The 12646-nt window shown below is 46.1% G+C and overlaps 1 protein-coding gene across 1 annotated transcript in view; it reads right to left on the reverse strand.

The window, feature by feature from the left end:
* LOC146817393 (uncharacterized) overlaps positions 1–12646 on the reverse strand; it is a 1110110-nt gene that overhangs the window by 1004158 nt on the left and 93306 nt on the right. Inside the window, exon 2 of the mRNA XM_085609207.1 lies at positions 3697–4220. Within this exon, the coding sequence (XP_085465333.1) occupies positions 3697–4220 (524 nt within the window). The remainder of the gene's footprint in view (positions 1–3696; positions 4221–12646) is intronic.

Consider the following 12646-nt stretch of genomic DNA (forward strand, 5'->3'; position numbering starts at 1 on the left):
ACCTGCGCGAGCTTTCGTGCCGGGTGTGTGAGCTGACCCTCCCCTGTCCCGGAGCTCTTCAAACATGCTGCGTGCTACCTGTGGATTTTGAGAGTGTATCATCCTTTGCCATAAGAAAAAAAAAAAGTGTCCCTTTCAAAAAAACCCGCTGCTTTGTCTCACTTTCCGAATTTCGAATCGGGATACACGGGGATGCTGAGAGTCCGCTAAAACGCTAAACGCTGATATTAACTTCAGTGTTGATGCGGGAGGCGGTAGCCGCTGTAGCTGCGCTGTGGAGGCTGCGAAGAGCGTGGTGGGCGGTGACCAGCACAGGTGTTCCGGCTTGGCTTCGCGGTGAATACTCTATCAGCACAGAGTCGGAGCGGTCGAAGAAAGTTGACATGGCCCCAAAACAACCTCGGAAGCCCCGTGTTCAAGATGCAAAGACTTCTCTCCCTGCAACAAAAAAAGGTGAGAGGGATACCGATATACACCCACCGGCAGGAAAAGTTAAACAAACCATAATGACATTGTTTTCTAATACTGAGCAAAAACGCCAAGTGATGTCGAATAACGAGCTTCAAACAGACAGCACCCCTTCTATATCCCGGTCCGATGGCCTTGTTGAGAACGACGTATTAAAGGATGTAGGAGACGATAATGTTTTAAAGACGGCGACTCATAATGAATTAAAAGAAAAAGAACTCAGCTGTTTATTATCCTTTGATGTTTTAACTATGAATGAAAGTCTAACTCCCGAAGAGCCTGTTAGGGTCATACCGCCAGAGTTTGAATCCGGTGATTTCTACTCTGTCTCAGAGAACTCTGCTTCCTCTTGTGAGGATTTGGTTACGCAATACACGAGACAGATGTCAATTGAGGGGGAAGCTGACTCCTTAGAAGACGAGGCGAATGTTAGCGGTGAGCTTGGGGAGGAGGATACCCCCACCACTGTTAGAGGTCGTGATGCATCTTTGGCTGAGGGCACCATTGATCCTCAAGATGGTCAAGCGGCGGACATTACTCTCACCACGATATATCAAACCATCTTGAGTCACATGGATAAAACTGCATTAGATAGTCAGAAAATTCAAAACTCTTGTCGGAAGCTACAAGGTTCGATCAGAAGGCTGGTCAAAGCACAATCAGACTTTGGAGAACGATTCACGGAAGTCGAAACGCGAATATCCAACATCGAGGATGAACTGTCTAAACAAAAAACGGCTACTGAGATCTTGAGTAGCAATAGAGATGATGTGCTTTGGCGAATGGCTGACATGAAAAATCGATCTCGGCGCAATAATTTAAGGGTAATGCAGATTTCTGAAGGCGACGAAGGACAAGATCCACGAAAATTCGTAGTAGATCTTTTTCAGAAAGCGTTTCCTAGCCTAAATAAATGGGATTGGGATCGAGAAATTGAAAGGGCTCATAGATTCCCTTTTAATATTCAGCCTCGTTCTGGGCAAAATACAAGATCAAGACCGAGGCCGATTCTTGTAGCTTTCAACAGCTTTCGGGCTAGAGAAGATGTTTACTTGCAAACTCGCTCAAACAGCAAATCTATGGCGCAAGGATTTACCTTCTTTACGGTGCCTGACTATTCCAAATACACTATGGATATTCGCTGGCAATTGCGACAATTGGTGGAGCTATTTCAAAAAAAGGGCGCGCAGGCTTACATCATGAACCCCGCAAAACTTAAAGTAACCTATGGAAAAGGTTAGGATAAATGCAAAAAGTTTTAGGGGTGAACTTGCCAGAAGGGCCAAGTCCAACAGATGTACATGTTTTACTGAGAATGTCAGACTTCATTCTCACATGACTGAGAAAGATAATGTGAATTTACAGAAAATATGCTCTCAGTTTAGCTTATAGATCACCTTCCAAACCTCTGTGGGAAAAGCATGAGAAAATAGTTTTCTCTCAAACATGATTCATGATATCCCAGCAGAAGGCTTTTTCACATGGTAAAATCACCTTAGAACATACCACAATTCCTAAAATGAGTATGGTACCCTCAACAAATCATTTATAATGTAACTAAAGTCTTAAAACCTTCTATTAACTGCAATGCTTTTTAATGAGGTGCTATCATGTATACTGGTCCCAAGATGGCTGCCAACACTTCTTGGATGAAGTGCTGACAGCCAATCAGATCTCACGATGAGATGTGTGGTTAGGCTCCGCCCAGATATATATGTGATTTCTCAGGAACTACTGAACGGATTTACACCATTTAAGCAAAAGGCCCGACTCTGAACCTTTCTGCCACATTTGGTGTAATTCCGTTCAGCAGTTCGGGCTCTAGCTGCGGCTGAAGGTCCTTTGGGAAATTGCATGGGGAAAACACGTTTTGGGACCCCCCTTTTTTCTCAGCCCCCGCTACATGAATCATCTCGAGACTTTCAGGATAGGAGCGGACCTGAGCTGGCCAAAAGTTTTGAAAATTTCGCGAAGATTCGTCAACGGGCGCCAAAGTTATTTCAAATAGAATGTTGCGGATTTCCTATGGAAAATAGGTCCTAACTATAACTACCTACTGGCGACCGCCAGTAGGTAATAGATAGCTAGATATATATGCATCGCACTCCACCTATGCCTCGCCAATTTCGTCAAGAAAGTGAAGCACGGACCCAACTGATGCAGTTTCAAGCTTTATTCTGCTCTTGCTAAGACCACAACAGCCATGACGTGTTTCGACACTCATATATATACACTTTTCTCCTTCACCCCCCTCTGCCCCATACAATTCTCCTCTCCCACCCACCTGGTCCCTATTTCATCTCTCCCCCCCCCCGCCCTGGTTCATGTTTTCTACTTTGCTTGGTGATTCCAAAGCCTGCCCATTGTAAGATCACTTGCCAAAGGCAGAACGGGCTGCTACTCTGTCGCAAGACATTCACCCTTGTATCTACATGGACAATCTTTTGTGAAGAAGCTGAGGCAGGCTATCACCTAAGCCGTCCACAAAACATGGGATACAATTTCGGAAGAGTGTGTGGTGTTGCTTAACTACAGAGGCCAAGAACTATAGTTGGTGTAATGTGACGCAGCTAACCACAAAGCTGGTAAAATGTATGCAAAGTGCGGGGAACGTTTTAGCAAATACTAAATGCCTTTATCTACCTTCTTCCCTCCTGCGGTCCACCCCCTGCCGTGCTGTGTTGCTTGCCCCACCCTGTGCTGCCTTGCTTGTCTCACCCCTAAAGCCAGACAAAAATGCGCTATGACACGCCCAGACCTGGCCACGTCATAGCGCTTTTTTCAAAGACTTTCAGCTATACTGAACAGCAGGTGTGCTGCTATACAACATGGCTAAAAGATATTAACAACACCAATAACTCTCGCATTGCCAAAACCATTTGCCTTTGTGAATGCTTGTTTTTATATGGAAATACAGCCTGCTACAAGCAGGCGAAGTCTTTGGGTAAAACACTGGCGGAAAACATCAGCACGGCAAGCCCGATTACGGCATGTTACTACGCAAAAACTAGTAAACCACATCATTAACCCCACCATTTCTGAAATTCCAGGATATCCTACAACAGTAATTCCGGGGAAGGGAAATATTCGGTTACACTGTTAATAGGCCTATGTAGGCCACTGACCTTGCTTAAACTATACAATTGTTTATAAAGTGACATGAGTGCCAAAACGTTACAGTACTAAAGTGTTGTCATTTAGAATTGAAAGCATTAAGATAACAATAACCTTTGCTTTCCTGTCTCGAACGTTCAGCGTTTTCTCTGCAAATACAAGTTGCTGTTCGAACACTTTCCGTTCAGCTTGGTGCTTCACTACAGAATGCGTGTTCACTTTCGTCAAGGAACTGTCCGCTTCGTAGAAATTAGATGCTTTTACTCTTCTCACAACGGTGGGTCCTTGCTCCTTACACCCCTGAAGATATTCTTTTAATTTTCGCACCTCGTTGTTGTGCCGAGAAATTAGATCAGCGATTTTATTTTTAGTATCTTCAAACTTATTCAGGGCTTTTTCCTGCCTAATTTGCAATTTTTGCAGCAACTGATTTTCTTTTTGTAAATCGTCTAGTTTAGCCTGCAAGTCGTGGAGTTTATTTTTGAGGACAGTCATGTTTAGAAGTTTATCTGACAAACTCGTTTTCGTACTGACGTTTGAAGGCTTCGGAGGCAATCTCTGCCTATGACCCTGGTTAGATGACTGCTGTATGGGTTTTCTTTTATTTGATGGAAATTGTGCATTCAATTTCCCACGCACTAGAAAACAAGAATACATTTTGTGATAAATGTTCAACAACACACAAACTGTAAATGCTTTAATACTGTAAGTAACCTAATTCCTCATAACATATTTTTCAACTACTATTTTCAAACAAAACAGCTCCATAAGGCTAACAAACTCAAATTTCCATAAAAGAAAATCGATAATGGTGTTATTTAAAAACGAATTAATATGCAAATGATTATTCTTGCAAGAACACTTCATATAAAAAAACATGCTGAGCTGAAAATAAAACAAAAGTTACTTTCCTGTACACTGTAGTTCTCCAGTATTGACATCTTTCATAGATTCACATGCTTGAATCTTCCCCATCGTGATGGTGGGAGTCTCAGGGTACGTTAAATAGCAGTACATAAAGTAGTACATAGAAACCAAGGCAGAAGCAATTACGTTTTGCTAACCTTCTTTATAAAGGTCCAAATTTCAGCCAATGAGGTGGCAGCACTGAGACTACAAGCCCTTGCAGAGCCACCATACCTCAGATTTCGAACACAAGTGTGAATCAACTCTTAAGCGTAATGAGGTATAAGTGGCCAGCCGAAAACGGGGAGTTGGAAAGGCCGCATGTGAATCTATGAAAGATTTCAATACTGCAGAACCACAGTGTACCGGTAAGTAACTTGTTTTTTCTCCAGTATTGAATCTTTAATAGATTCACATGCTTGAATCAGAATACTAAGCAATACAGTATCCTAATAGGAAAGCGCTTGAAGGCATGGACACCTTTTCCCTTGAAAAAATAGGTTCTTTTAAAAAAAAAAAAATGTATATAGAAATAGACTATGCATACTACATTGGAAACAAGGAGCGAAATGTATTGCAAACTGTTAATACTCATATAGAAACCTTACATAAATATAACAATAAATGTAAGTATTGTGAAATAAGATGTACCTCAATGAAACAGCTGAAGTAAAACTGCTTGCTCAACCGCCGAATCTCCTTTCCATGTTGTATCCAAACAATAGTGCTTGGTAAAGGTATGGGCATTAGACCTGGTCGCCACTCTACAGATGTCTGGGAGCGACAATCCCATGAATAACGCCGTGGAGGTAGCCCTTCCTTGTTAAATGAGCTGTCACCTTTGACAACAGCGGTTTTCCAGCCTTATCCTGACAAAAAGCAATAGCTGATGATATCCAATGGGATATGCTGCTTCTTGACAAAGTGTATCTTTTCCTGGGTGGAGTGAAGGAGATTAGTAACTGATCTGATTTTCTAAACGTTTTCGTTCTTCCAATATAAAATCTTAAGGAGCGCCTGACATCCAGCGTATGAAGTGACCTTTCCTCTGAAATGATGGCTCCTGAAAGTATGCTGGCAATATATTAGGCTCATTGAGATGGAAAGAACTTGGGATTTTCTGAATTAATTTTGGGTTTGTTCCCAACATCACCTTGTCCTTGAATTGAGTAAAGGGTTCTAAGACTGATAACGCTTGGATTTTGCTTAGTCTCCTCGCTGACATCAATGCCAGCAAGAGTGCTGTCTTCCAGGATACAAACTTGATATCCGCCTTGTGAATAGGGTCGAACGGCGATCTCATCAGTTGATCAAGGACCGTGTGTAATTGGCAGGAAACTGCTGGACGTTTTATCTGCAGGAACACCCTGAAGAGCCCATTCATGAATTCTTTTATGACCCTGGAAGACCAAAGCGATATTTTACAGGGTTTCCTCCGATATCTCGAGATTGCCGCCAAATGCACTTTTATAGAGGAATGGGCCAGTCTCACCCTTGCTAACTGGAGTAATTATGGTAATATCTTATCCGGAGTAGATTGAAATGGATGTACAGAGTTGTCTATGCACTAATGACAGAATCTCTTCCATTTAGCCGCATAAGTTTTATTAATGGCCATCACTCTTGAGTGACTCAGGATGTCTCTACAATCTTGAGGAATGTTCAAGGATTCGAATTCTTGGTGATGAGGCTCCAAGCGGATAAATTCAGAGAGCCCATCTGCGGGTGTAGTACATGCCCTTTGTTCATGGGTATTAGATCGTGAATAAGCAGGAAACGGATGTGAGGGGACACCGACATCAACAGTTCTGAGAACCAAATCTGTCTTGGCCACACCGGAGCTATAAGGATGAGATGACATGGTTCTGACTTCATCTTGCGAAGTACCCTCGGAATGAGGAGGAATGGTGGGAATGCAAAAGCGAACATTCCTGTCCAGCACAGCTGAAGAACATGCCCCCACGATCCTTTCTCTGAGGAATGTACTTGCAAACCTCTCGCATTCTCAGTTGTCCTGAGTTGCAAACAGATCCAACCTTGGGGTTCCCCATCTTTTGAAGATGTTGTCGATCTGCAGTCGATTCATTTCCCATTCGTGAGATTGGCTTGAGCACCTGCCCAAAGAGTCTGCTCACGTGTTTTGAAATCCAGGAACATGTTCCACTTGGAAAGCGATGTTGTGCTTTAGGAGCCACTGCCAGATTGCCTGAGAGGATAGGACTTGTGATCTCATTCCTCCCTGCTTGAGCACATAGAACATCGTGGTGGTGTTGTCTGTTCTCACTAGTACGGGAGAGTCTCGGATTTCAGGGAAGAAACGCCTGTAATCCTCAAAACACCACCTTAGTTGATGTGCATCTGTGCCTCCTGAGCTTTCCAGTGTCCCTGAATCTCCAGTTCTTGAAGATGTGCCCCCATCCTTGTAGGGATGCGTCTGTAGTCATTATAAAACATGGAGTTTGCGGCTCGAAGGCTAGTCCGGTAGCTAGATTTTCCTTTATCTTCCACCATGACAGGGCTTCTTGAATTTTTTGATTGGTAGGGATGGGATCTTCAAATGAGCCCTGAGCTTGGATCCACTGGATATCAAGTTGTTTTTGAAGTGGCCTCGTGCAGCCGGCAGTGTGGAATCAGCGGAATGCACAAGGATTTGTACGTTCTCACTGATGAAGATGTTTTTGCCTGTATTTGTGCTGTTATGTGCACAATCTTCCGGATGCATTCTTTTGAAGTGTAAGCCTTCGGTTTCTTGTTATCCAGTACTACGCCAGAAACACCAGCAATCTTGATGGCATGAGGGATGATTTTTCCGTGTTTAAACGCAGACCTAGCGTTTTGAAGAGCTGCCAACAGGCCCATGTGGAGCTTTCTGCGGCGTGGTATGTAGATCCTTTCACTAGCCAGTCATTCAGATATGGATAAACTTGGTGTCCTTGTTGTTTCAAAAAGGCTGCTATTGGCGCCAGACATTTTGTGAACACCCTTGGTGCTGATTGGAGACCAAAAGGTAGCACTTTGAATTGATAGTGGTACTTTGCCACCTCGAACCGAAGAAATCGTCAATGTTTGACATGAATGGGGATGTGAAAATAAGTGTCCTAGAGATGTCAAAGTCTCCTTTGTTGATCATCAACAGAATCTCCTGCAACAAGAGCATTCAGAAGGATTGTTTTAATTTAGGAAAGGCTTTACATCAAGGATAAAGCACTAAAACAGAATTATCACATACCTCCGGAATGGAAGTAGAGTGTGCTAGAGGCCCAGAGGGCAACAAAATTCTAAAGACGCTGATAACCTAAGACTATGATTATTAAAACAAATATAGCAAATTTATTATAACAGTTCTCAAGGTACAAAAAGTGCAATTAATACACCTTCAATAAATATTCCACAATATACCAAATACAATCAAAGAGACCCAGGCGCAATACACATACACAAAACCAACTCGTACTCTCAGCCAGATTCATACACACTCATTCAAGCATACACAAAATTCACACGTGGTCCACTGCATCGAAAACCATTGGTCTCCCCCGGTAGACCTTTAAAAGTTTAGTACACAGAGTAAACCACAATTTGCTGTATAGTTCATATGTGGTATCATACATTCACCCTTTCACTTTATTTTTCCATTGGGTGAAAGAAAGTTTTCTCCCAAGGTTTCATATGAACCTCAGAAGAGGCCACGACTTGGTAGTGTTGAAGGAGACATGAAGACCAGAGGACACCAGCGACGACGCGCGTTTCGGTGACCGAACCAGCGTGTGGGTCACACCTTCTTCAGGACACAGAAGAAATGGGATGCAGGACGAGGTCCTCAACAAAGTCGGTCTTGGTGTGGTCTTCGACGATGCCGTCGATGAAGTCAACGTCATCACACCTCTTGTCGACAACGCCGTTGTCGCTGAATCTGTCAGCGCAGAACTGACGAGATGCGTCATAGATTTTGCTGCCATCATTGACAGGGCTGCCGTCGACAGGGTCTTTTTTATTGATGAGGGTTTATGAGGCGTATGAGGCACTGAACAAGTTGAAGACTTCTTATGAGTAGAACTCGTAGAAGGCTCAGAAGAGGCTAGTTTTTCAGGAATTACATGATGAAGCCTCATGTTTTCTTTTACGCTCAGGAGTAGAGCGACTCTCTTCAATATCAGAGCCAGAATCAGATCTGGACTTTCTCTTTTGCAGCCTTAACAACAATCTTGCCTCTCTGCCCTTCAAGGTTTTAGCAGAAAAGATTCTTCAATATTTACGATCCCTTAGAACATGGAACATGGTTGGTATGTGAGCAATACAGGCAGTCCTTATGAGGATCCTCAGAGAACCTTGCCTTTCCACAGGACCTGCAAGGTCTGAACAATCTTTTCTTGGATCATTCAGACATTTTCTCACAAAAAGAAGCCTACCACAATACCTTTTCCTTCCAGAGAATTCTGAACTAGGAACAGTCAGGGTCAAGGCTTCACCAGTATGAAGTACTTAGCAGAGCTCAGGGAGACTCTTTCTCACAGGACATGCAGTTAGAAATCTACGGTATGGTGGCTCTGCTGGGGCTTGTGGTCTCAGGGCTGGCATCTCATTGTCTGAAGTTTGGGCCTTTATAAAGAGGACAATGGGTTAGCAAAATGTAATTGTGTAACGTCCTGGCTTTCTCGGGGTTGGGACAAACAGACAACGGACCAGAGAAAGGGAGGTTAAGGAGGATTTAATAAACAGATAAACAACTACAGACAACAAAGAATACCGGTACTGGAATCACCAGTTAAAGTACGATACCCATTCACAGCTCTTCTAACCGTCCTCCGCATGCACACCGGTCCCGGTATGCTCCAACGGAGGGCACAGTGCTAAGCAGTGGCCGACAATGCCACTCGACCGCTGTGAAGGGTAGTTCCAAGGTTGTGGAATATACGGGGGGCACGTGGGAGTCACCCGGCCGGGCTCTCTACCACCTGGGAACAGCCGCTCTACCAGTTTCCCCCAGAGTACTGCCACAACACAAAGACGCTGGGAACACCTCCTAGTGTGCGTCTCTTGTATCCGGGTTTAAGTGATGATACCCAAGGTGGTGCAGAGAATGGATGGGAGCAGCCGCTCTACCTATCCCAGTTCTCCTACGAGTGTCGATGGCTAAGACGCGGAAACACCTCCTGGATAGCGTCTTAGCTCTAAGCGTGTGTTCACCCAAGTAACGAGGGTTGGGAGCTTCGGCTCGCACCAACCTCGATTTCTCCAAATTGTCAGGCCGTTGGGAGCTTCGGCTCTACCAACGGTACTTGTGCCCAATGACGTTGAATACGGCTCTCAGAACGGGACAGGACACGGGCAGGAAGCACACGCCAGCACCTCTCCTCCGCTCCTTAGAATGTTCCTTCCGCCGCTCCACTCTCCAACGGGTCCGTGTACCTCAACCAGGTACTCCGGCAAAGATCAGAATATCCGACGCCGAGTCCCAGTGATCTTCTCCTTAAGTAGTACTCTCGGCGTTGTATAACATGAAAACTAGGCGTTACCCTTGGTGTTATGTAACCAGAACTCTTGAGTTGCATAACATGCAAACTAGGCGTTACCCTTGGTGTTATGCAACCAGAACTCTTGAGTTGCATAACATGAAAACTAGGCGTTACCCTTGGTGTTATGTAACCAGAACTCTTGAGTTCCATGAGGCAATTGTTGCATGAGGGCATTCTGGGAGTTGTAGTCCGCTCTCCTCCAAGCGCACCAGGTTCACGGAAGTGGCATCGTGGGAGGGAATCCATGTGCGGGAGGGGATTCCTGACAGTACATCCCCCTCCCATCAGCGCCCCCCATCAGGACCAGCACAGGAAGGATATCGACGATGGAACGACGATACCAGACGAGGAGCGTGAACCCCCGCCGCAGGTTCCCATGACTGCTCCTCGGGTCCATACCCCTTCCATGCCACCAGATACCATAGTTTGCCCCTGCGCCACTTGGAATCCAAGATACCAGCCACCTCGTACTCCACCTCCGAATCCACAGTCACCGACACCGGCGTACGAGGCCTCACCGCGTTCGCGGGTTTCAAGAGGGAAACGTGGAACACGGGATGGATCCGCAGGGACTGGGGCAGGCACACTTTCACGTTCACCGGGCTGATGCATCGAAGGATCCTATATGGGCCCATGAAGCGGGGATGGAACACGCTACTTTTCTTGAATCTCATGTGCCGTGTAGAGACCCAGACGTAATCTCCAGGTTTGTAGACCGGTCCAGGCCTTCTCCTCCTATCAGAAAAGGCTTTATACGTGGCTTTAGCCCCCTCCAGGGCAACTCGAGAACTCATCAAGGCCTCCTTGATGCGGGCCACCCTCTTGGCTGTTGTCGGCAATCTGTCTTCCCTGACCGGGTGCAGAAACGGCAAGAACCGGGGATGATGGCCGTAGTTACTATAAAAAGGGGAGGCCTTGGTGGAACAATGTGTGGCGTTGTTGTACGCGATTTCCGCGATCCAAAGTAGGTCCACCCACTCATCCTTCCCTTGCTCTACAAAACAATGCAGATATTGTTTGAGCGACTGGTTCAGGCGCTCCGTCTGGCCGTCCGTCTGCGGGTGATAACTCGTGGACATGGCAGACTTGACGTGTAACGCCGAACACCAAGTTTTCCAGAAGTGCGACGTGAACTGAGACCCCCTGTCCGACACGATCACGTTGGGTAGGCCATGTAGTCTCACTACATTCTTCAATAACAACGACGCCAGCTCTCCTGCCGAAGGTACCTGTTTGCAAGCGAGGAAGTGCCCCATCTTCGTGAGAGAGTCCACCACCACCAGTATGGCCGTCTTTCCTTGATCCTTTGGTAGCCCGACAATGAAGTCCAAGGATATGTTTTCCCAGGGTTTGGTCGGTGTAGGAAGGGGTTGGAGGAGTCCTTGCGATCTTCTGTGGTCCGATTTCATGGATGCGCAAACGGTACATGATGAACACCAATTCCGGACGTCTGTTCTCATGGCAGGCCACCAGAACTGCCGTCCTAGGCTCGCTACCGTCTTTTCGACACCCAGATGGCCGGCACAGGGAGACACGTGGCACCAGGTGAAGGCCTGTTTTCGAAGCCTAGGCGTGGGTAACAACATACATCGTCCTTTCACCGGAATCCCGTCCTTCATCTGCCACTCCTTGTGACTGTGAAGCCACCTCCGCCACATGAAGGTATGGGTCCCCTTCTGGACCCCCCTGAGGAACGTCTGTGGTTGAATCACCCCTATCACAACTCCTGGAGGGATGATGGAATGTTCGGCAACCGGCTGCGGATCCCTGGCATTCGATTGCCTCGAAAGCGCGTCCGCTTTCCTGTTCTCCGTACCGGGTCGGTATGTGATGTGGAAATTGAAACCGGAGAAAAAGATCATCCACCTCATTTGACGGGGAGATAAATGCCGCGCCGCCGTCAGAAACTGGAGGTTTCTGTGGTCCGTATACACTGTAACCACGTGTCTGGCCCCCATTAACAAATGCCTCCACTCAGCAAATGCGTCCTTTATTGCGAGTAGTTCCTTCTCCGCAATATGGTAATTGCGTTCCGCGTCGTTCAATTTACGAGACATGTACGCCACAGGATGGAGCAAACCCGACACCTCATTCCTCTGAGATAGAATGGCACCCAGCGCCACATCAGAGGCGTCCGCTTCTACCACATAGGGTAATTCCAGATTCGAGTGAGCTAGCACCGGGGCGGTGCTGAAGGCCTTCTTGAGGGCCACAAATGCTTTTTGTGCTTCTGGTCCCCACACGAACTCCTGAGACTTCCTTAGTAGTTGCGTGATCGGGGCAACCAAGCCAGAAAACCCCTCAATAAAACGCCTATAAAAGTTGGCGAAGCCTATGAAGCTCTGGACTTCCTTTACTCCTCGGGGCACCGGCCACTCCTCCACCGCTCTGATCTTGCGTTCCGCCATCTCCTGTCCGTTGGGGCTCAGCATCACCCCAAGGAATTCCACTGATGTGACGTGGAAGTCACATTTGCTGAGTTTGCAGTATAGCATGTTTTCCCTCAGTTTTTTGAGAACCGCGGATACGTGCTGTACGTGTTCTTCCACTGAGTTGGAGTAGATGAGTATGTCGTCTATATAAACGACCACGTAGATATCCAATACCTCCCGGAACACCTCATTGAGGAAGTATTGGAAGGC

The sequence above is a fragment of the Triturus cristatus genome, chromosome 6, assembly GCF_964204655.1.
Source record: "Triturus cristatus chromosome 6, aTriCri1.1, whole genome shotgun sequence".
NCBI classification, from domain to species: Eukaryota; Metazoa; Chordata; class Amphibia; order Caudata; family Salamandridae; genus Triturus; species Triturus cristatus.